A 26,140-nucleotide genomic window follows, 5' to 3' on the forward strand; every position below is an offset into this window, starting at 1 on the left:
GTGTGTGTGTGTGTGTGTCACAGTTGTGTTCACTATGTGTGTGTGGCATGCTTACGTAAGTAATGCGTGTGTGTGTGTGTGTGCGTCACAGGAGGTTGGTGGCACCTTAATTGGGGAGGACGGGCTCGTGGTAATGACTGGAGCGGAATCAGTGGAATGGTATCAACAACATGGTTTCCATGGTTTCCAGGTGTTTGATGCCATTCCATTCGCACCATTCCAGCCATTATTATGAGCAGTCCTCCCCAATTAAGGTGCCACCAACCTCCTGTGACACACACACACACAGTCCTCCCCTCAGCAGCCTCCACTGCTGTACCTCCAGTAGTTTCCTGACGTCGACAGTCCTCACGGATCTGTCGTGTCGTGAGGGCGAGGTACTCCTCTCCTCCACCCCAAACTTCTCTGGTGGTCTGGCCGCACGCGATGGGTTCCTCCTCTCGCCCCCCTCGCACACACCCCGTCTACGAGGGGGCGGCTTCTCACTCACACGCCTCTTCTTCTGGAACACAACAACACCCACAATGCACCAGTCAGGACCACAACACCCAGAAGTCATGAGTCACCTGAGAAAGTCAGCATGTTTGAGGGGATCAGCTTGGGCCAGACGAGGTGCAGCGTCACTAATCTTTGGGATGCAAGGTGATTTAGAGATTCTGCGCAGTCCGATTGCAATCCAGTAGTCATTCTACGAAATGAATGCCTTTTGTGTCCCTTTGATATTTGAAGTAGAAATTGTGCACCAATATTATATTAAATGAAGTGCCCTTTAATATAGACCACCTGGAAAATTCAAACGAATCTTCATCTGAATAAAGACTTGCTAAAGTGCTAAAATTCCACATTTTGAAATGTCCCTCTGTTCATCCTCTGTGACTTCTAGGAAGATTCTAACCCCAACATTTCTCCAAGTTTTCACCATATTGTAAAGCCCTAGTTATATTGTTGCTTATTATTTATTTCATGTGATTATTGATTCATTTTAGGATGAAAAAACCTTGTCCCTCATTTTAAGGTCAACCCTGTTACGGTCAACCATGGTACGGTCAACCCTGTTACGGTCAACCATGTTACGTGAACTGAACTCTTGTTTTAATATGGTGAAACTATTCCTATAGAAATGTTTTAACAATTACATTTTTTTAGTGACGCTTGAATTCAATTATTTTTTATTTCACTTGTATTTATTTTGCCCCTCCCAGCCACACAACAAGCTTCCATTCCCCCTGCCACAAGAGGATTTATGGATGATTTAAGATGAAGTCATCAACCAGATTACGGTCAACCCTGTTACGGTCAACCCTGTTACGGTCAACCCTGTTACTTTATTTGGCACTTAAAGTTTTATATTCTCTCTCGAGGTCTGCACAACGCATCACCGGGGCCAACTACCCGCCCTCCAGGACACCTACAGAACACGATGTCAAAGGAAGGCCAAAAAGAAAATCAAGGACATCTACCACCTCAGCCACTGCCTGTTCACCCCACTATCATCCAGAAGGCGAGGTCAGTACAGGTGCATCAAAGCTGGGACCGAGAGACTGAAAAACAGCTTCTATCTCAAGGCCATCAGACTGTTAAACAGCCATCACTAGCACAGAGAGGCTGCTGCCTACATACAGACTTGAAAATCACTGGCCACTTTAATAAATGGAACACTAGTCACTTTAATAACGCCACTTTAATAATGTTTACATATCTTCCATTACCCATCTCATATGTATATACTGTATTCTATACTATCTATTGCATCTTAGCCTATGCCGCTCTGACAATGACATTGCTCATCCATATATTTATATATTCTTATTCCATTCCTTTACTTAGATTTGTGTGTATTAGGTATTTGTTGTGGAACTGTTAGATATTACTTGCTAGACATTGCTGCACTGTCGGAGCTAGAAGCACAAGCATTTCGCTACACTCGCTATAAACATCTGCTAACCATGTGTATGTGACCAATACATTTGATTTGAGAAGGAAAACATGTTTTATCTATTAAAACGTTTTTTTACAAAGTTACACTACTCAAAAAGGCACCTAATTCGTGGAACAAGCCAGTAAGTTCATCTCAAACATGCACAATATGAACCAATTCTAGTCAAACTGTAGCTCAGTCAAGTGTGCAGTGTACTCACCGTGGGAGAGGAGGTGAGTTCAGCCATGTTGGTCAGGTCAGCAAACAGCTTGGCCAACTAGAGGACAACAGTAACCCAGAGGATGAGAAGACACTTCTAATATACACAATAATAACAAGAGACAGAAATCAGAGGAGGGGGTTGGGTTCAGTAGTATTTCTGCCTAAGGAACACGACCCTGGTCAAAGGTTAGAGGTCATGTACCATGGCTTTGTTCTCCTGGATGTTCTTGGCTCGTTTATTTAGAACTGGAGACTCGACCTCCATCTTCTTCTCTTCTTCTACCTCCTCTTTTTTGGGGGGCGGTTTCTGACCCCATGTCACCCTACCACTGGACTCCTGAGACACAACCCTTTTCAGATGCAGCCTCTCATTGGTTCTCCTCTCCGGAGGGGCGGCGCTAATTGCTTGGGGGTTATTTTGTGCCTCCCCTTTCTGGGCAGAGAGTCTTTTTGTGGGAAACCTGAAGAAGAGGCAGAATTATTAGTATAATTCAAAAACCCAATAGGACTGTGGTCAAAAGCAGTGGATCATATAGTGAATATGGTGCCATTTTTGAGACAGACACACACACACACAGCAGGGTTTCCGAAAATGTGGCACGGGACACTTGACCGGCAGCATTTTAATTTACCGGACATTTGAGAAATGTACCAGATTCATATGCATTGGGTGAGTAACCTGATTAGGGCGTCCACCCACTGTTCTCAGAATGACAGAAATCACTTTTAGATTATGGTCATTCATATTAACTGAACATGCAAGTCGAGGATGCAACGATGTGTGGTCCTCCTTACCGAATTCTGACGCTCACTTTAAAGATGTAATAATAATAATAATAATAATAATATGCCAATTAGCAGATGCTTTTATCCAAAGCAACTTACAGTCATGTGTGCATACATTTTTACGTATGGGTGGTCCCGGGGATCGAACCCACTACCCTGGCGTTACAAGCGCCATGCTCTACCAATTGAGTTACAGAGGACCACGATGTTAGAATAACTGTCCACATTTTACTTTTCCTCAGCCAACAAGACGAGTAACTAACAGCAAAATCACTAGCCTATGTCAATCTACTATCCCCCATAGTAGAAAAGTTTACCTATTCTGTTGGTCAGCTTGTCGTTCTGCGCGACAAAGAAATAGCCTGTTCCAAACAGACTCTGGGACAGTTGTGGGAGGATAGATCCCAAAGTTATCCAACCAGTAAGCCTAGGCTACATAAAACAATAACTTTAAAAAGCCTCATAATATGTAGTAAAACGTTCAGGTTTCAAACATTTAAGTATATGTTTTCAAAATGCACACTGCCTCCAGCTCATTGCAAAGTGCTGTGACTCACTGATTTAGGCCTTCCGTTGACTATGCATTTGCTGTTTGAGATGCTGTAGCAGAAGTTCTCGCGATGTCAGATTTTTCGCTCAAAGGCTCTGTATTTGTATGCTGTACGTGTGATAAATAAGATACATAGGTAGCCTAGTGGTTAAGAGCGTTGGGCCAGTAACCGAAAGGTCGCTGGTTCGAATCCCCAAGCCGACTAGTTGAAAAATCTGTTGATGTGTCCTTGAGCGAGGCACTTAACTCCAATTGCACCTGTAAGTCGCTCTGAATAAGAGCGTCTGCTAAATGACTAAAATGTAAAATATAAAAATATACTGTACATATGCGCTAATTGAATTCCACTAAATTATGCAAATTAACCTATAGACTGATAAGCATGACCGGTCAAATGTATTTCCATCAATGAATCGGCTAAAAAGCAAAAAGCCGGCTAAAGGAAACCCTGACACACAGGTACACACGTACACTCACCTGAAGGCGACACAGAGACTCCTCCTCTTGTGTGTGTCTGGCTCCTCCCCCTCGGAGTAGAACCCTGTGTCCTCATCACTCTCCTCCGCTATGCACTGGAACGAGAGAAAAGATGAGTCATGTTATAACCAAGAATCCTCATACGCACATACCACTGGAGAGAACAGGAGACGAGAGAGAACAGGAGACGAGAGAGAACAGGAGACGACAGAGAGAGAGAACAGGAGACGACAGAGAGAGAGAACAGGAGACAAGAGAACAGGAGACGAGAGAGAGAGAGAACAGGAGACGACAGAGAGAGAGAACAGGAGACGAGAACAGGAGACGAGAGAGAACAGGAGACGAGAGAGAGAGACAACAGGAGACGAGAGAGAGAGAGAGACAACAGGAGACGAGAGAGAGAGACAACAGGTGACGAGAGAGAGAGAGACAACAGGAGACGAGAGAGAGAGAGACCACAGGAGACGAGAGAGAGAGAGACCACAGGAGACGAGAGAGAGAGAGACCACAGGAGACGAGAGAGAGACCACAGGAGACGAGAGAGAGACCACAGGAGACGAGAGAGAGACCACAGGAGACGAGAGAGAGACCACAGGAGACGAGAGAGAGACCACAGGAGACGAGAGAGAGACCACAGGAGACGAGAGAGAGACAACAGGAGACGAGAGAGAGAGAGAGACAACAGGAGACGAGAGAGAGACAACAGGAGACGAGAGAGAGACAACAGGAGACGAGAGAGAGACCACAGGAGACGAGAGAGACAACAGGAGACGAGAGAGACAACAGGAGACGAGAGAGACAACAGGAGACGAGAGAGACAACAGGAGAGGAGAGAGACAACAGGAGAGGAGAGAGAGAACAGGAGACGAGAGAGACAACAGGAGACGAGAGAGACAACAGGAGACGAGAGAGACAACAGGAGACGAGAGAGACAACAGGAGACGAGAGAGACAACAGGAGACGAGAGAGACAACAGGAGAGGAGAGAGAGAACAGGAGACGAGAGAGAGAACAGGAGACGAGAGAGAGAACAGGAGACGAGAGAGAGAGACAACAGGAGAGGAGAGAGAGAACAGGAGACGAGAGAGAGAACAGGAGACGAGAGAGAGAACAGGAGACGAGAGAGAGAGACAACAGGAGACGAGAGAGACAACAGGAGACAACAAGAGACAACAGGAGAGGAGAGAGAGAACAGGAGACGAGAGAGAGAACAGGAGACGAGAGAGAGAACAGGAGACAAGAGAGAGAGAACAGGAGACAAGAGAGAGAGAACAGGAGACAAGAGAGAGAGAACAGGAGACAAGAGAGAGAACAGGAGACAAGAGAGAGAACAGGAGACAAGAGAGAGAACAGGAGACAAGAGAGAGAGAGACAACAGGAGAGGAGAGAGAGAGAGAGACAACAGGAGAGGAGAGAGAGAACAGGAGAACAAGTTAGGTCTCAGCACCATAGCCTTCGTCCTGCTTCTGGACCCCCTCTTCTCTTCCTCACCGAAGCCCTCAAACTCCTCCCCTTCATTGTCTGAATGGCTAAACAGACTAACCAACTCAGAGGTCACAAACTTTGACCTGAAAGACATTGCCTGAAGAGAGAGAGAGATGGATGGATTATTTCAATAGCTAACTGTAACAGAATAAAGAAACAAGGATAGCAGTGTGTGTGTCTGGTAATGGTTGGCAGCTACCTACCGGCTTCCCAGAGTCCTCGGAGGCTAGGCTGTCTGACTCACTGTCACTCAGCACTGGCACGGCGAAACCCAGGAAGTCCTCGTCATCACTGGGACTCTCAAAGATGGCCGCCAGGGCCCTGGGGGTCTGGGGGAGGAGGGGCAACAACAGATTAAAGGGGCAATCTATATTTGATACATCCATTTTTGGAATTGTTTTATTAATGATATGTACCCATTGATTCTTAAAGAATATAACTTATAAATGCTTCATGAGCTTAGTTTAACTGTCCTACCCATTCAGAACCCCAAATATAAGCTTGTTTTACTTCAATGTTTGTAAACAATGTAAATGTAAACAAACACTATACACAGAATGTACAAAACATTAAGAACACCTGCTCTTTCCATGACACAGACGGTGAATCCAGAGAGAAAGCTATGATCCCTTATTGACATCACTTGATAAATCCACTTCAAATCAGTGTAAATGAAGGGGAGGACTTTTTTTTTGCCTTGAGACATGGCTTGTGTATTTGTGCCATTCAGATGGTGACAAAATATTTAAGTGCCTTTGAACGGGATATGGTAGTAGGTGCCAGGCGCACCGGTTTGTGTCAAGAATTGCAACGCTGCCGAGTTTTTCACACGCAACAGTTTTCCGTGTGTATCAAGAATGGTCCACCACCCAAATGATATCCATCCAACTTGACAACTATGGGAAGCATTGGAGTCAACATGGGCCAGCATGCTTTCTACACCATGTAGGGTCCATGCTCTGATGAATTGAGACTGTTCTGAGGGGGGGGGGGGGGTTGTTGGGGGGGGTCCTTACTGTTCTTTACACTCAGTGTATAGCCTCAAAACATGGTTAAAACTATAATTGTGATGGCATGGATCAGTGTTGTAATACTCGAGTCCAGGACTCGGACTTGACTCAAGTGACTCGTGACTCCACTCGGACTATCCTCCCGATTCCAGCTTACCAGCAATAACTCAAACAGGAAGTACCAGTGACGCGCTCAATACGGAAGTGATCCGATGAAGCGGATGCTAAGCTACTGGACTGTTTCTATAGCGCAGACTGGAATATGTTCCGGGATTCATCCAATGGAATTGAGGAGTTTACCACATCAGTCAACGGCTTCATTATTAAGTGCATCGACGACGTCGTCCCCACAGTGACCGTACGTACATATCCCAACCAGAAGCCATGGATTACAGGCAACATCCGCACTGAGCTAAAGGCTAGAGCTGCCACTTTCAAGGAGTGGGACACCAATCTGGATGCTTATAAGAAATCTCGCTACATCCCCCGACGAAACATCAAACAGGCAAAGTGTCAATAAAGGACTAAGATCAAATCCTACTACACTGGCTCTGACGCTCGTCGGATGTGGCAGGACTTTCAAACTATAATGGATTACAAAGGGAAACCCAGCCACGAGCTGCCCTATGACGCGAGCCTACCAGATGAGCTAAATGCCTTCAATGTTCGCGTCGAGGCAAGCAACACTGAATCATGCATGAGAGCACCAGCTGTTCCGGACAACTGTGTGAGCACGCTCTCCATAAACAGGTTAACAATCACAAGGCTGCAGGGCCAGACGGATTACCAGGATGCGTTCTCAGAGCATGCGTTGACAAGTGTCTTCACTGACATTTTCAACCTCTCCCTGACCTAGTATGTAATACCTACATGTTTCAAGCAGACCACCATAGTCCCTATGCCTAAGAACGCCAAGGTAACCTGTCTAAATGACTATCACCCCGTAGCACCCACATCTGTAGCCATGAAATGCTTTGAAAGGCTGGTCATGGCTCATATCAACACCATCATCCCAGACACCCTGGACCCACTCCAATTTGCATACCACCCCAACAGATCCAAAGATGACACAATCTCCATTGCACTCCACACTGCCCTTTCCCACCTGGACAAGAGGATCACCTATGTGAGAATGCTGTTCATTGACTACAGCTCAGTATTCAACATCATAGTGCCCTCCAAGTGCATCACTAAGCTAAGGACCCTCGGACTGAATACCTCCCTCTGCAACTGGATCCTGGACTTCCTGACGGGCCGCCCCCAGGTGGTAAGGGTAGGCAACAACACATCTCCCACGCTCACCCTCAACACGGGGGCCCCTCAGGGGTGAGTGCTTAGTCCCCTCCTGTACACCCTGTTCACACACGACTGCGTGGCCGCGCACTACTCCAACACCATCATTATGTTTGATGATGAAATGGCGGTGGTAGGCCTGATCACAGACGATGATGAGACAGCCTATAGGGAGGTCAGAGACCTGGCAGTGTGGTGCCAGAACAACAACTTCTCCTTCAACGTCAGCAAGACAAAGGAGCCGATCGTGGACTACAAGAAACGGGGGGCAGAGCACTTCCCCATTCACATCGACAGGGCTCTAGTGGAGCGGGTCGAGAGCTTCAACTTCCTCGGTGTCCACATCACTAAGGATCTATCATGGTCCACACACACGAACAGTCATGAAGAGGGCATGACAACGCCTCTTCCCCCTCAGGAGACTGAAAAGATTTGGCATGGGCCCTCAGATCCTCAAAAAGTTATACAGCTGCACCATTGAGAGCATCTTGACTGGTTGCATCCCCGCCTGGTATGGCAACTGCTTGGCATCCGACCGCAAGGCACTACAGAGGGTAGTGCGTACAGCCCAGTATATCACTGGGGCCAAGCTCCCTGCCATCCAGGACCTCTATACCAGGCGGTGTCAGAGGAAGGCCCTAAAAATTGTATAAGACTCCAGCCACCCAAGTCATAGACTGTTCTCTCTGCTCCTGCACGGCAAGCGATACAAATGCACCAAGTCTGGAACCAAAAGGACCCTGAACAGCTTCTACCCCCAAGCCATAAGACTGCTAAATAGTCAGTTAAATACTGTAGGTAACCAAATAGCTACCCGGACTATCTGCACTGACCCTTTTTGCACTAAGTTTTGTCTCATCACATACACTGCTGCTACTGTTTATTATCTGTCACTTTATTCCTAGTTATGTACATATCTACTTTAATTACCTCGTACCCCTGCACATCGACTCGGTGTATATAGCCAAGTTATCGTTACTCATTGTGTATTTATTATTACTTGTTTTACTTTTCTATTATTTCTCTATTTTATTTGTCTCTGCATTGTTGGGAAGGGCCTGTAAGTAAGCATTTCACTGTTAGTCTATTGTTTACGAAGCATGTGACGAATACAATTTCATTTGATATTTGACCAGTGGTGACTTGGACTCTCCTCCAGTTGTGACTGTTGTCAGAAAATCTCTCTTATGCATAGTTCAACATACTAGCTACAACAGCAAAATGTTAGATAGCTGTATTATCTATTTAGCCTTACAAATGTGCAACAGCGTAATGAAATGTAGCTTTAAAAATGGTTGGACCGCATCTTTTAGCACTACCAAGGGACTCGTGACTCGAGTATAAAGGACTCGGACACTGGAACACTAAGGACTTGACTCCATCACTGGCATGGATATTAAGTCCTTGCATCATAGTTCTGTCTATGAATTTGAGAGTGGTTCACTTTCTCCAGCCCCACCCCTCAGCTTTTTACCGAAACACGGGCAGAGAGTAAGCTTTATTGTTTGAACTGCTTATTGACGCTTTAAAGCCAAAGATACTTCAAATTAACTCCCTATAAAATATCCTATAGTTTCCCCTCGGTGATAAAGCGACACTCATATATATATATATATATATATAATACCCTTTTCACACTGGCGTACAGAGCACTGCCATACAGTACTGGTTCTGACTTCCTTTTAACATTGTCCTTTCCAGAAAGTAGCCTGATGATGGACAGGTGACCAGGCCATTACAAAGCAGCTCGGCGTAGTAGTGTGAATAAAACAGTGGCCAACTAACAAAGGGTAAACAATGGACCAAATGTATTCCTATGCCATTTTCACATTCAAATACTGTAGCACTGATATCTAGCTATGATACAGGCTATCATTACTTACTTTTATGAAATTCGCACCTGGACATTTAATGACTTGATTTAGACTATTCCTTCGTTTTTGTCCCAAGTGGAGCAAATGGCCTTCTTCGGACCCTGGACTGGACTATACCACCAAGACATGTGTATAGCTAAACGGGACGATATAAAAGTTGCAACTGTTAAACCTAGCTTACCTTTGTTGATAACGGCATTTTAACTCGTTTGAGAGACGGGTTTTCTTTCTCTCAGAAGTTATGCAGTTCACTCAAAAAAATCAATGAATGAATGAATGGTTTTAAAAAACAACACGAGTTCACGTACTTGTCTCAAAAAGCAGGGGAGTAGTTCAGTTTCGAGTTTAGTTAAAATATGTTTCCAGGCTTGATAACTTCATTTTGTGAGCCGGGAAATACTTGTATTGTATATAGAAGTCGTTAGAAAACGATAGTGAGAGTGAATTGAGTTGTATTATGATTACAAAGAGTTTATGCTCTAAATCTCTTTCTACCTCCCCCGGATACACAATGGAACAGTCCGAGTCCCGCCCTCTTCCCAGTTTCGCGGCAAAAATACCATGTGGGCCTGACAGAACCACACCAAAGATGTTTTTTATAACTAACCCATTGTCATTGCTCATTGTTCCATCTGTGACCACACTGTCCAAGCTTTTTATTTTATTAATTTTTTACGTTCTGTGCTTGTAACGAACAATGTAACTGCTGTACTGCAACAATTAAGTAATATCAAAGACAGTACATGATTGTAGCAAAGTTGTATCCAGAAACATTTGGCGCCTAATTGCTTTTGGATTAGCGTACATTAAGACTACATTGAACAAATCTCTGTCATGCTACAACACATATTTATTATCTCATGATGATGTTTGGTATAATTGCCTTTCAGTTTCTTTTTAAAAGTGAAAGGGAACATAATCTGATTTAGAAAATGTTATTCCATAGTGCAGAAGCTGCACTCTCTCTCCCCTCTTGTCACACTCCCTTTCTCCACGCCCACCACGACCAATTAGCCAGCTGAGCTAAAGACTTGTCGTCCATTGACAGATACATTACAGGGTTTGTAATGCATAAACAGGGAGGCGATGGCGGTAATGTCACCTCTTGCTAAATAAGACCCTGGGACTGAATGTCACCTCCTCATCCACCCACTCCTCCCTCCTTATCCTCTTCCCCCACTCCTCCCTCCCACTATTTTTCTATCCTCTTCCTCTCTCATATATTCACAGAGACAGTGACCAGGGACACAAGGTTTAATATGCCATAAAACCTATAATTTATTCAATCTCCAGTAAAACTTCTATGTAGTAAAATGCTCTTTTGAAAAGAGGTGTGGCTTCAGCAGTTAGGGAGGGGGCATATTGCTCTGTGTTTCTCTTTTCTTTAAAAGTACACTAAGCAATATGACATCACATACAGCGGGAAACAATAACAACAACAAAAACAACAAAATAATTCTAATCTCCTCAAGGGAGGGCACAAGTTGGAGACAATAGTTGCAGAGCCAATCGTGGCAGCGTTGAATTCTATTGATGATGTTGCTATAAGCAGTCGCCCCGCTCTTTATGATGTCATATTGTGGAGTCTACTTTTAAACATAGATAATAACATCTCAAACATCATAATAAAAATAATAATAACATTATAGCAGGGTTTTCCCAACCTTCTCCACGGGCCTCCAACATATGTTTCACATTTTTGTTTTAACCCTAAACTGGCACACCTGATTCAATTAGTTAAAGGCTTGATGATTGGCTGACTAACTGAATCAGGCTGGCAGTTTAGGGTTAAAACAAAAATGTGAAACGTCTGTGTGGCCCGAGGAAACTGTTGGGAAACCCTGCATTATAGTAATAACATTACAAGTCAACAATATTACAGTAGTATAAATCCTTATAGCAAAACTATTCCCTGGCTTATATAGTACACTATTTCTAACCAGGGCCACATGGGTTCTGGTCAAAAGTAATGTATTATATAGAGAATAAGATCTGTCATCTTGCATTGTGATCTGGTGGGGTCGTCACGTCATGCAAACACAAAAACATTCTTTAAAACAGAACTTTACATCGTCATGACAATGGCAAGAAAAACAACAACAAAACTCTCCTTTTCATTGGTATTTTTGACATCACACGGGACAGTAACAATAATTGGACCACCTCCATTCCCTCGTCTCCTGTTTTAAACATTCCAGCATTTCATCTCCAACATCAAACCTTTTTTATACACAGTTCACTATCTTTACACATCTGAGCATTACCCTGTTTATCTTTACGGTTGTATTATTGTCTTTATACAGCTGCCGTCTCATATGGCACACAGGACCGTCACATTCTGTCTCCTTTAGAGAAACATAAATAATCTAAATATTACAATACATAGTCATATAGCAGTGCTGCCCTGCTCCTACACACCTGGACACTGTAGATAGATGTGCATGTACTAGATCAGTCAGTGTAGATAGATGTGCATGTACTAGATCAGTCAGTGTGAATACACCAAGCCTCCACAGTGATGTACTAGATCAGTGTAGAATGCATTGACTGGGTTTGAACCCAGGCCTTGTTGCTTAGTGAAATCTGTGTGTAAAAGGCATTGAAACAACAGAACAATCTCTTCAGTCAGTAAAAGAGTAATAACAATGTAATAACTATCTCTATAATACCATGTTATAACGTCTAATAACAATGTGTAATATTATGACCTTTTGTGGTATGGCAGGACCAGGCTTTGTTGTTACTATGGATACATGTGAAAAGCTGTTTGCGTGTGTTTATATATCTGTATATGGCATCTCTTTCCCATCTGGGCATTTGGCAGAGGCTCACCATGTGGCCTGAACACATACAGTATACATCTACTTTATGTCTATACCGTCTAAATATACTGTACATTTATACCATCCATAACTATCTGCAGTCACATGACTGTTTCTCCTACTGAGGATCATCAATACAGTGAAACTGACTGTTAACTTCAGAGCAGAAACAGAACGGCACGCAGTCTGAGTAGCTGGAGAGTAGCTTAAAAACTGTATCCACGACAGAACAATAACGAATGGGCCGCCTGTCTTCTTCAAAGTCTTTGTCGTCGGTCAAAGTTCGACCCTCGTAGAAAAACTATCTGAATTAGGTTTTGGCAGATATTCATTTTCAGTCTGAACGCCGCCTCAGTGTGCAGCTCTGTGGTTGGCTGGCTGAATCAGTCTTCTGAACTGTGGTTGGCTGGCTGTATCAGGATGCTGAACTGTGATTGGCTGAGAGACAGTGGCTCGCATGGCACCTTCGACACAGGAAGTGTATTTTCTGTGGTTCTGTGGAGGTTAACGGTTCCTCTAGGAGTGTGTGTGTGTGTGTGTGTGTGTTCAGGCGCGTGGCTCCAGTTTGTGTGACAGTTGGAAGAGTGTCTGTTGATTGTCGATGATGTGGAGGTAGTGAACACTCGCCCTGACCTCCGGACTGTCGCTGCCCACCACCTCGTTACCTAGGAGACAGACAGATACACAGATCAAGTATATATTAACACACACACACACACACACACACACACACACTCACACTCACACACACACACACACACAACATACCCAGTTGGTCGCTTTGGCAGTGGCGAATCAGACGCACTATGTCGGCGATCATGTGCTGAGGGGGCGGGGAATACAAGAGTCAGTCACCAGGGTAACAGTTATAACACACAGACAGATAAACGTTCACACACATTACATTTTTACATTTTAATCACTTAGCAGATGCTCTTATCCAGAGCGACTTACAGGAGCAATTAGGGTTAAGTGCCTTGCTCAAGGGCACATCGACAGATTTTTCACAGAGTTGGCTCGGGAATTCAAAGTCTTAACAGTATGATTACAATTAGGCTTTTATTTAACTGGTAGCATTGCCCTCAACCCAATGGTGGAACATAATACAGAGGGAGGGAACTGACAAGGGGAAGTAAACTGCCTCACCAGTTTCTGGAAGTTGACCAGGTTGTCGTGAAAGGTTTTGTTTCCCTCGTGGATAAAGGTGATGTCTTTCAACAGCAGGGGCATGAAGGGGATCTTAGGAGGTTTCATCTTCTTGAAGGCATCTCTGTAGGCCTTATGGTTCAGAGACGGGTCCTGGAGAGAGTGAGGAGAGGTTAGGGTTAGGAGTCAGGGTAAGGTTAGGGGTTTGAGGTCAGAGGTTAGGCTTAGGGTAATGTGGACTTGAACTGAGAGGCTGTTATGCCAACAGCCTTGACATTTGTTAATTAATTTGTTAAGTCTTCTTAAGTATTTTCCACCAGCTTATCAACCAATCATGAAGAATATTACTTTAAACCAATGAGAATGAGTCTTACTGTGATCAACTCCAGTTCAGAGAAGATCTTCTTGAATTTCCCCGGAACTTTCTGAAAGTAAAAGGAGAGAACAGATACACACCGTCAGAACTGTCATAGTACACACGTACACACACACGTACACACACACGTACACACACACGTACACACACACACACACACACACACACACACACACACACACACACACACACACACACACACACACACACACACGTACACACACACACGTACACACGTACACACACACGTACACACACACGTACACACACACACACACACACACACACACACACACACACACACACACACACACACACACGTACACACACACACACACACGTACACACACACACGTACACACACACACGTACACACGTACACACACACGTACACACACACACACACGTACACACACACGTACACACACACACACACACACACACACACACACACACACACACACACACACGTACACACACACACGTACACACGTACACACACACGTACACACACACGTACACACACACACACACACACACACACACACACACACACACACACACACACACACACACACACACACACACACACACACGTACACACACACACACACACGTACACACACACACGTACACACACACACGTACACACGTACACACACACACACACGTACACACACGTACACACACACACACACGTACACACACACACACACACACACACACACACACACGTACACACACACGTACACACACACGTACACACACACACACACACACACGTACACACACACACACGTACACACACGTACACACACACACACACACGTACACACACACACACACACACACACACACGTACACACACACACACACACACACACGTACACACACACACACGTACACACACACACGTACACACACACACACACACACACGTACACACACGTACACACACACACACACACGTACACACGTACACACACACACACACACGCACGCACGCACGCACGCACGCACACACACGTACACACACGTACACACACACACACGTACACACACACACACACACACACACGTACACACACACACACACACACACGTACACACACACACACACACACACACACACACACACACACGTACACACACACACACACACACACACACACGTACACACACACACACACACACACGTACACACACACACACACACACACACACGTACACACACACACACACACACACGTACACACACACACACACACACGTACACACACACACTCTTTCTCTGTCTGTCTCCCTTACCTCCCAGGTTATATTGAGTCTGCTGACAGCTGCAGTGTTGAGTCCCATGATGATGGCAAACGCTGAGTTCAGGTTCCTCTGGGCCTTACAACTGAACAACACAAAACAGGAATTATACAGTGCCTTCACAAAGTATTCATATTTTTCCATATTTTGTTGTTGTTGTTACAGCCTGAATTCTAAATGGATTAAATATGTATTTTTTCACCCATCTACACACAATACCCCATAGACAAAATGAAAACATGTTTTTAGAAATGTTTGCTAATTTAATGAAAATGAAATACAGATATATATCATTTACATAAGTATTCACACCCCTGAATCAATAAGTTAGAATCAACTTTGGATGAGTCTTTCTGGGTAAATCTCTAAGAGCTTTGCACACCTGGATTGTACAATATTTGCACATTATTCGTTTAAAAATTCTTCAAGCTCTGTCAAGTTTGGTGTTGATCATTGCTAGACAGCCATTTTGTATTTGTATTTATTATAGATCCTCATTAGCTGCTGCCAAGGCAGCATCTACTCTTCCTTGGGGTCCAGCAAAAATTAAGGCAGTAACATACATTATAGTACAATTATGACTTATGAACATTAAAATACATTTTACAACAGATTTCACACTACTCTACTACAACACACAATCCAGGTGTATGTGTGTGTGTATAGTGTGTATGTTATGTGTGTTTGTATGTGTGTGTTTGTACCTGTGTGTATGACTCTTCACAGTCCTCACTGTTCCATAAGGTGTATTTTTTATACGCTTTTAAATCTGATTTTACTACTTGCGTGAGTTACTTGATGTGGAGCCATGGCTCTATGTAGTACTGTGAGGCTCCTATAGTCTGTTCTGGACTTGGGGTCTGTGAAGAGACCTCTGGTGGCATGTCTTGTGGGGTATGCATGGGTGTCCGAGCTGTGTGCTAGTAGTTTAAAAACAGACACCTCGGTGCATTCAGCTTGTCAACACTTCTTACAAAAACAAGTAGTGATGAAGTCAATCTCTCTTCTACTTTGAGCCATGAGAGATTGACATATTAATGTTAGCTCTACGTGTACATTTAAGGGCCAGCCGTGCTGCCCTGTTCTGGGCCAGTTGTAATGTCCCTATTTGTGGCACCTGACCACACGACTGGGCAGTAGTCCAGGTGCGACAAAACTAGGGCCTGTAGGACCTGCCTTTTTGATATTGTTGTTAAGAAGGCAGAGCTGCGCTTTATTATGGATAGACCTCTCCCCATCTTAGCTGCTGTTGCATCAATATGTTTTGACCATAACAGTTTACAGTCCAGGTTTACTCCAAGCAGTTTAGTCTCCTCAACTTGCTCAATTTCCACATCATTCATTACAATATTTATTTTAGGTTTAGGGTTTAGTGAATGATTTGTCCCAAATACAATGCTTTTAGTTTTTTTTAAAAATATTTCTTGCCACACATTCTGAAACTGACTGCAGGTCTTTGTTAAGTATTGCAGTGATTTCACTCGCTGTAGTAGCTGACGTGTATAGTGTTGAGTCATCTGCATACTTAGACACACAGGCTTTACTCAGAGCCAGTGGCAGGTCATTAGTAAAGCTGCCCTGGGGAATTCCTGATTCTACCTGGATTATGTTGGAGAGGCTTCCATTAAAGAACACCCTCTGTGTTCTGTTAATAAAAAGGTTGTGGGAGCTGTTTTGCCTATCAATTTCTCTCAGCCAATCATCAGTCTTTTGTGGAAGTGCCGTGCGTGTTGAATGCCCTTCCTATAAGCATGCTGAAAATCTGTTGTTAATTTATTTAATGTAAAATAGCATTGTATCTGGCCAAACACCATTTCCCCCCCCCCTAAGTTTTCAAGTCTTGCCATAGATTTTCAAACCAATTTCAGTCAAAATTGTAAGTAGGCCACTCAAGAACATTCAATGTTGCCTTGGTAAGCAACTCCAGTGTTTATTTGGCCTATGTTTTAGGATATTGTCCTGCTGAAAGGTTAATTTGTCTCCCAGTGTCTGTTGGAAAGCAGACTGAACCAGGTTTTCCTCTAGGATTTTGCCTGTGCTTAGCTCCATTCAGTTTATTTTATTTTTCCTGGAAAACTCCCTAGTCCTTAACGATTACAAGCATACCCATAACATCCTGCAGCCACCACCATGCTTGAAAATATGACGATTGGTACTCAGTGATGTGTTGTGTTGGATTTGCCCCAAACTTAACGCTTTTTATTCAGGACATAAAGTAAATTTCTTTGCCACATTTTATTTTTAGTGCCTTATTGCAAACAGGTGCATGGAATACTTTTATTCTGTACAGGCTTCCTTCTTTTCACTCTGTCATTTAGGTTAGTATGGTGAAAGTAACTGAACTGAATGACTACCGACCCGTAGCACTCACTTCCGTCATCATGAAGCGCTTCGAGAGGCTAGTCAAACACCACATCACCTCCTCCTTCCCCGACACACTCCACCCTCTCCAATTCGCCTACCGCCCTGACAGATCCACGGATGACGCAATCGCCATTGCACTGCACGCTGCCCTCACCCACCTGGACAAAAGGAATGCATATGTGAGGATGCTGTTCATCGACTACAGATTGGCCTTCAATACCATAGTGCCCTCTAAGCTCATCAAAAGGTTGCGACCCTGGGATTGAACTACTCCCTATGCGACTGGGTCCTGGACTTCCTGGCGGCACGCCCCCAGGTGGTGGAGGTAGGCAACATTAACTCCTCCACACTGATACTCAACACGGAGCCCCACAAGGGTGCGTCCTCAGTCCCCCATTGTATACCGACGACTGGGTGGCTTCACACAGTTCCAACTCCATCATCAAGTTCGCTGACGACGCGACAGTAGAAGGCCTGATTACCAACAACGATGAGACGGCCTACAGAGAGGATGTAGGCAGTCTGACGGCATGGTGCCAGGTAAACAACCTCTCCCTCAACGTCAGCAAAACAAAGGAGCTGATTGTGGACTTCAGGAGGAACCAGGCTGGTCACGCCCCCATCATCATCATCAACGGGCCGCCATGGAGACGTTCAAAAACGTCAAGATGCCCCGAGGGCACAGTGTTCTACAGGAGCACCATCGAGAGCATACTGTCGGGGTGCTTCACGGCCTGGTACGGCAACTCCACCGCCGCTGACCGCAAGGCTCTACACAGGGTGGTACGCTCAGCCGAATGCACCATTGGGTGCTCACTGCCTGCCCTCCAGGACACCTACAACACCAGGTGTCGCAGGAAGGCCAAGAAGATCATCAAGGACCTCAGCCACCCGAGCCATGACCTGTTCTCCTCTCTTCCATCACTCAGAAGTATAGGAGTATCATGGCAAAAACTGTCAGACTGGCCAATACCATTTACCCCCAGACCATCAGGCTGCTGAAAAGCCACCAGGCAGCTATTTTTAATTTTAAATTCAGGTTGTAACGCAACAAAATGTGGAAAAAGTCAAGGGGTGTGAAAACTTTCTGAAGGTACTTTAAGTGTTTGTGTGTGTGTCTGTGTGTGTCAGTGTGTGTCTGTGTGCGTGTGTGGATGTGTTTAACTATTCTTGTGGGGACCAGAAGTCCCCACGAGAATAGTAAACAAACAGAAATTTGACCAACTGGGGACATTTTGTTAGTCCCCACAAGGTCAAATGCTATTTCTAGGGGGTTTAGGGTTAAGGTTAGAATTAGTGTTAGGGTTAGAATTACGTTACGGGTTAGGGTTAGGATCTAGGGTTAGTTTTAGGGTTAGGGTTAGGAGCTGGGGTTAGGTTTAGGGTTAGGGTTAAGGTTAGGTTTTTGGGTTAAGGTTAGGGTTAGGGTTAGGGTAAGAGTACGGGTTAGGGGTTAGGTTTAGGGTTAGGGGTTAGGGAAAATAGGATTTTGAATGGGACTGAGTTGTGTGTCCCCACAAGGTCAGCTGTACAAGACTGTGTGTGTCTGTCTGTGTGTGTGTGTGTGTGTGTGTGTGTTAGAGAGTGTATCTAAAGTGTGTGTGTTTGATTCTGTGTGTGAGTGTCTGAAGTGTGTGTGTGTGTTCTCTTACTGCGCTGCGATCTTGATGAACTTCTTGAGCAGCTGGACTCGTTTGTTGAGCGACACACACATCAGGACCTCAGACATGACCCACTGCTGGACCTCGTTACAGCGCTGCAGTAATACAGACAGCCCCTCCCGGTGGCTGTCTCCGGTACTACAGCTCATTGTGGAATACACCAACTCCTGCTGGGGGGGGGGGGGGGGGGGGGGAAATAGAGTATTGTGTGTGTGTGTAGTAAAGTGCCTCCAGTGTGTGTGTGTGTGAGTTTGTGTGTGTTACCTCGTGTATGTAGTTGAAGAGGTTCCAGTCAAGTTGTGTAAGAGCAGCAGCCATATCCCAGGTGTTGATACCCAGCAGCCTCACTGTTCTCCTACTCAGCTCACTGTCTGTTAGAGGGGCCTGCGCGCGCGCACACACACACACACACACACACACACACACACACACACACACACACACACACACACACACACACACATACACATACACATACACATACACACACACACACACACACACATACACACACACACACACACACACACATACACACACACACACGCACACACACACATACACACACAACTGTATGTTAAGAGTAAGTTCATGTTTGTTGTTTTTCTTATACTTCGGTTGCGTTTGATTAAGTAGTCCCAGAAGTGCAACCCCTACCCACACAGCAACCCCCAGGTAAGCTAAATCAAGTGTTTCTTTAGGAAATAAATACTATTTGTCAGTAAATTACCATAAACGTCATAACCGTAATCTGGATGTAAATTACCATAAACGTCATAACCGTAATCTGGATGTAAATTACCATAATATGTGTGAGGTCCCTCTGACAGACCATCAGTTTGCTCTGTGGCGTCAGAGTCTCAGAATACACACACTGACCAGCCTGTAACACCCTCCTCTCTACAGGGGGACAGAGACAGAGTAAGGGGGAGAGAGAGAAAGAGAGTAAGGGGGAGAGAGAGAGAGAGAGAGTAAGGGGGAGAGAGAGAGAGAGAGAGAAAGGGGGAGAGAGAGAGAGAGAGTAAGGGGGAGAGAGAGAGAGAGAGTAAGGGGGACAGACAGAGAGAGTAAGGGGGAGAGAGAGAGAGAGAGTAAGGGGGAGAGAGAGAGAGAGAGAAAGGGGGAGAGAGCGAGAGTAAGGGGGAGAGAGAGTAAGGGGGAGAGAGAGAGAGTAAGGGGGAAAGAGAGTAAGGGAGAGAGAGAGAGAGAGAGAGAAAGGGGGAGAGAGAGAGTAAGGGAGAGAGAGAGAGAGTAAGGGGGAGAGAGAGAGAGTAAGTGGAAGAGAGAGTAAGGGAGAGAGAGAGAGAGAGAGAGAGAGAGAGAGAGAGAGAGAGAGAGAGAGAGAGAGAGAAAGGGGGAGAGCGAGAGAGAAAGGGGGAGAGCGAGAGAGTAAGGGGGAGAGAGAGAGAGAAAGGGGGAGAGAGAGAGAGAAAGGGGGAGAGAGAGTAAGGGGGAGAATGAGTAAGGGGGAGAGAGAGAGAGAGAGAGAAAGGGGAGAGAGAGTGAGAGAAAGGGGGAGAGAGAGCAAGGGGGAGAGAGAGAGAGTAAGTGGGAGAGAGAGAGAGTAAGTGAAGGAGAGAGAGAGAGAGAGAAAGGGGGAGAGAGAGTAATGGGGAGAATGAGTAAGGGGGAGGGAGAGAGAGAGAGAGAGAGAGAGAGAGAGAGAGTGTAAAGGGGAGAGAGAGTGAGAGAAAGGGGGAGAGAGAGTAAGGGGGAGAGAGAGTGAGAGAAAGGGGGAGAGAGAGTGAGAGAAAGGGGGAGAGAGAGAGAGTAAGTAGGAGAGAGAGTAAGTGGGAGAGAGAAAAAACCTGTCAGTAAATGAGTGTATGTGTATCTCCAGTGTGTGTGTGTGTGTGTGTGTGTGTGTGTGTGTGTGTGTGTGTGTGTGTGTGTGTGTGTGTGTGTGTGTGTGTGTGTGTGTATACCTCCAGTGTGTGTGTGTATTTACCTCCAGTGTGTGTGTGTGTCACCAGCACCATGTCCTCCTCTGGTCGGTCCATCTTCTGACCCACAATCCTCAGCAGCTCTGAGACACTCAGCAAAGAGTGTGTGTGAACACACAGGTACGAGTCAGCACTCACATACACACGACACAGCACTGGAACACACAAATCACATCAAATGTAATGTTATTCGTCACATGCTTCGTAAACAACAGGTGTAGACTAACAGTGAAATGCTTCCTTACGAGTCCTTTTCCAACAATGCAGAGTTAAAGATACAATGTAAATAAAAAATAGAAATAGTGACGAGGAATAAATACACAGTGAATGACGAATAACATGGCTATATACAGGGAGTACCAGTGCTGAGCAGTGGTGTAAAGTACTTAAGTAAAAATACTTGAAAGTACTACTTAAGTAGTTTTTTTGGGTATCTGTACTTTACTTTACTATTTATATCTTTGACTACTTTTACTTCACTACATTCCTAAAGAAAATGATGTACTTTTTACTCCATACATTTTCCCTGAAACCCAAAAGTACTCGTTACATTTTGAATGGTTAGCAGGACAGGAAAATTGGCTAATTCACACACTTATCAAGAGAACATCCCTGGTCATCCCTACTGCCTCTGATCTGTTGGACTCACTAAACACAAAGGCTTCGTTTGTAAATGATGTCTGAGTGTTGGAGTGTGCCCCCTGGCTATCCATAAATAAATTAAAAACAAGAAAATTGTGCCATCTGGTTTGCTTTGTATAAGGAATTTGAAAAGATTTATACTTTTACTTTTCATACTTAAGTATATTTCAAACTAAATACTTTTAGACTTTTACTCAAGTAGTATTTTACTGGGTGACTTTCACTTTTCCTTGAGTCATTTTCTATTAAGGTATATTTACTTTTATTCAAGTATGACAATTGGGTACTTTTTCCACCACTGGTGCCGAGTCGATGTGCAGGGGTACGAGGTACACAGTACAGGGGTACGAGGTAATGGAGGCAGATACTGTGTGTACACATACAGTCCCAGTCAAAAGTTTGGACACACCTACTCATTCAAGGGCTTTTCTTAATTTTTTACTATTTTCTACATTGTAGAATAATAGTGTAGACATCAAAACTATGAAATAACACATATGGAATCATGTAGTAACCAAAAAAAGTGTTAAACAAATCAAAATATATTTTATTTTTGAGATTCTTCGAAGTAGCTGCTTTGCACAGTCTTGGCATTCACTCAACCAGCTTCATGAGGTAGTCACCTGGAATGCATTTCAAATCAACAGGTGTGCCTTGTTAAAAGTTAATTTGTGGAATTTCTGTCCTTCTTAATGTACACATCAAAACTATGAAATAACACATATGGAATCATGTTGTAACCAAAAAACTGTTAAACAAATCAAAATATACTTTATTTTTGAGATTCTTCAAATAGCCACCCTTTGCCTTGATGACAGCTTGCACACTCTTTTTTTATTTTTTTTATTTCACCTTTATTTAACCAGGTAAGCCAGTTGAGAACAGGTTCTCATTTACAACTGCGACCTGGCCAAGATAAAGCAAAGTAGTGCAATAAAAACAACACAGAGTTACATATGGGGTAAAAAAAAAAACATAAAGTCAGAAATACAACAGAAAATATATATACAGTGTGTGCAAATGTAGCAAGTTATGGAGGTAAGGCAATAAATAGGCTATAGTGCAGAATAATTACAATAGTATTAACACTGGAATGCTAGATGTGCAAGAGATTATGTGCAAATAGAGATACTGGGGTGCAAAAGAGCAAAATAAATAACAATATAGGGATGAGGTAGTTGGGTGGGCTAATTTCGGATGGGCTGTGTACAGGTGCAGTGATCGGTAAGGTGCTCTGACAACTGATGCTTAAAGTTATTGAGGGAGATAAGAGTCTCCAGCTTCAGAGATTTTTGCAATTCGTTCCAGTCATTGGCAGCAGAGAACTGGAAGGAATGGCGGCCAAAGGAGGTGTTGGCTTTGGGAATGACCAGTGAGATATACCTGCTGGAGCGCAGACTACGGGTGGGTGCTGCTATGGTGACCAATGAGCTAAGATAAGGCGGGGATTTGCCTAGCAGTGATTTATAGATGGCCTGGAGCCAGTGGGTTTGACGACGAACATGTAGTGAGGACCAGCCAACAAGAGCGTACAGGTCACAGTGGTGGGTAGTGTATGGGGCTTTGGAGACAAAACGGATGGCACTGTGATAGACTACATCCAATTTGCTGAGTAGAGTGTTGGAGGCTATTTTGTAAATTACATCGCCGAAGTCAAGGATCGGTAGGATAGTCAGTTTTACGAGGGCATGTTTGGCAGCATGAGTGAAGGAGGCTTTATTGCGAAATAGGAAGCCGATTCTAGATTTAACTTTGGATTGGAGATTCTTTATGTGAGTCTGGAAGTTGAGTTTACAGTCTAACCAGACAACTAGGTATTTGTAGTTGTCCACATACTCTAGGTCAGACCCGTCGAGAGTGGTGATTCTAGTCGGGTGGGCGGGTGCCAGCAGCGTTCGATTGAAAAGCATGCATTTAGTTTTACTAGTGTTTAAGAGCAGTTGGAGGCTACTGAAGGATTGTTGTATGGCATTGAAGCTCGTTTGGAGGTTTGTTAACACAGTGTCCAATGAAGGGCCAGATGTATACAAAATGGTGTCGTCTGCGTAGAGGTGGATCTGAGAGTCACCAGCAGCAAGAGCGACATCATTGATATAGACGGAGAAAAGTGTCGGCCCAAGAATTGAACCCTGTGGCACCCCCATAGAGACTGCCATAGGTCCAGACAACAGGCCCTCCGATTTGACACACTGAACTCTATCTGAGAAGTAGTTGGTGAACCAGGCGAGGCAGTCATTTGAGAAACCAAGGCTATTTAGTCTGCCAATAAGAATGCGGTGGTTGACAGAGTCGAAAGCCTTGGCCAGGTCGATGAAGACGGCTGCACAGTACTGTCTATTATCAATCGCGGTTATAATATCGTTTAGGACCTTGAGCGTGGCTGAGGTGCACCCGTGACCAGCTCGGAAACCGGATTGCATAGCGGAGAAGGTACGGTGGTATTCGAAATGGTCGATGATCTGTTTGTTAACTTGGCTTTCGAATACTTTCGAAAGGCAGGGCAGGATGGATATAGGTCTGTAGCAGTTTGGATCTAGAGTGTCACCCCCTTTGAAGAGGGGGATGACCGCGGCAGCTTTCCAATCTCTGGGGATCTCAGACGTTATGAAAGAGAGGTTGAACAGACTAGTAATAGGGGTAGCGACAATTTCAGCGGCTAGTTTTAGAAAGAAAGGGTCCAGATTGTCTAGCCCAGCTGATTTGTAGGGGTCCAGATTTTGCAGCGCTTTCAAAACATCAGCTGTCTGAATTTGTGTGAAGGAGAAGCGGGGGGGGCATGGGCAAGTTGCAGCAGAGGGTGCAGAGTTGGTGGCCGGGTTAGTGGTAGCCAGATGGAAAGCATGGCCAGCTGTAGCAAAATGCTTGTTGAAATTCTCGATTATTGTAGATTTATCGGTGGTGATAGTGTTTCCTAGCCTCAGTGCAGTGGGCAGCTGGGAGGAAGTGCTCTTATTCTCCATGGACTTTACAGTGTCCCAAAACTTTTTGGAGTTAGTGCTACAGGATGCAAATTTCTGTTTGAAAAAGTTAGCCTTTGCTTTCCTGACTGCTTGTGTATATTGGTTCCTAACTTCCCTGAAAAGTTGCATATCGCGGGGGCTCTCAACCAGCTTCACCTGGAATGCTTTTCCAACAGTCTTGAAGGAGTTCCCACATATGCTGAGCACTTGTTGGCTGCTTTTCCTTCACTCTGCCGACTCATCCCAAACCATCTCAATTGGGTTGAGGTCGGGGGATTGTCGAGGCCAGGTCATTTGATGCAGCACTCCATCACTCTCCTTCTTGGTAAAATAGCCCTTACTCAGCCTGGAGGTGTGTTGGGTCATTGTCCTGTTGAAAAACAAATGATAGTCCCACTAAGCCCAAACTAGATGGGATGGCGTATCGCTGCAGAATTCTGTGGTAGCCATGCAGGTTAAGTCTGCCTTGAATTCTAAATAAATCACAGACAGTGTCACCAGCAAAGCACCCCCACACCATAACACCTCCTCCTCCATGCTTTACGGTGGGAACTACACATGCAGAGATCATCCGTTCACCCACACCGCGTCTCACAAAGACATGGCGGTTGGAACCAAAAATCTCAAATTTGGACTGCAAACCAAAGTACAAATTTCCACCGGTCTAATGTCCATTGCTCGTGTTTCTTGGCCCAAGCTGGTCTCTTCTTCTTATTGGTGTCCTTTAGTAGTGGTTTCTTTACAGCAATTTGACAGTGAAAGCCTGATTCACACAGTCCCCTCTGAACAGTTGATGTTGAGATGTGTCTGTGACTTGAACTCTGTGAAGAATTTATTTGGGCTGCAATTTCTGAGGCTGGTAACTCTAATGAATTTATCCTCTGCAGCAGAGGTAAATCTGGGTCTTCCATTCCTGTGGTGGTCCTCATATGAGCCCATTTCATCATAGCGCTTGATGATTTTTGTGACTGCACTTGAATAAACTTTCAAAGTTCTTGAAATGTTCTGTATTGACTGACCTTCATGTCTAATGATGGACTGTCGTTTCTCTTTGCTTATTTGAGCTGTTCTTGCCATAATATGGAGGTGACTACCTTATGAAGCTGTTTGAGAGAATGCCAAGAGTGTGCCAAGAGTGTGCAAAGCTGTCATCAAGGCAAAGGGTGGTTTTTTGAAGAATCTCAAATATAAAATATAATTTGATTTGTTTAACACTTTTTTGGTTACTACATGATTCCATATGTGTTATTTCATAGTTTTGATGTCTTCACTATTCTTCTACAATGTAAAAAATAGTA

The 26,140-nt window shown here is 44.5% G+C and overlaps 1 protein-coding gene and 1 pseudogene across 2 annotated transcripts in view; both read right to left on the reverse strand.

Moving 5' to 3' along the window:
* Positions 1-319: 319 nt before the first annotated feature.
* LOC311126660 (cell division cycle-associated 7-like protein) lies at positions 320-9,813 on the reverse strand (the record flags this gene model as incomplete). Its single annotated transcript, XM_084200652.1, has 7 exons — positions 320-502; positions 2,139-2,195; positions 2,343-2,601; positions 3,954-4,048; positions 5,400-5,534; positions 5,641-5,766; positions 9,796-9,813. Coding segments are annotated over 7 exons (873 nt in total), but the record flags the coding sequence as incomplete, so codon positions are not given.
* Positions 9,814-10,874: 1,061 nt separating this feature from the next.
* The window catches only part of LOC311126662 (rap guanine nucleotide exchange factor 5-like), a 35,479-nt pseudogene continuing 20,213 nt past the window's right edge, over positions 10,875-26,140 (reverse strand). Inside the window, exons 9-17 of the transcript XR_014615180.1 lie at positions 21,246-21,395; positions 20,100-20,197; positions 19,562-19,681; positions 19,289-19,467; positions 15,267-15,357; positions 13,957-14,007; positions 13,583-13,735; positions 13,205-13,259; positions 10,875-13,101 (exon numbers count right to left, since the gene is read on the reverse strand). The product of XR_014615180.1 is annotated as a rap guanine nucleotide exchange factor 5-like (transcript). The remainder of the gene's footprint in view (positions 13,102-13,204; positions 13,260-13,582; positions 13,736-13,956; positions 14,008-15,266; positions 15,358-19,288; positions 19,468-19,561; positions 19,682-20,099; positions 20,198-21,245; positions 21,396-26,140) is intronic.

Source organism: Coregonus lavaretus (assembly GCF_964263955.1).
Source record: "Coregonus lavaretus genome assembly, contig: HAP1_SCAFFOLD_4427, whole genome shotgun sequence".
NCBI lineage: Eukaryota > Metazoa > Chordata > Actinopteri > Salmoniformes > Salmonidae > Coregonus > Coregonus lavaretus.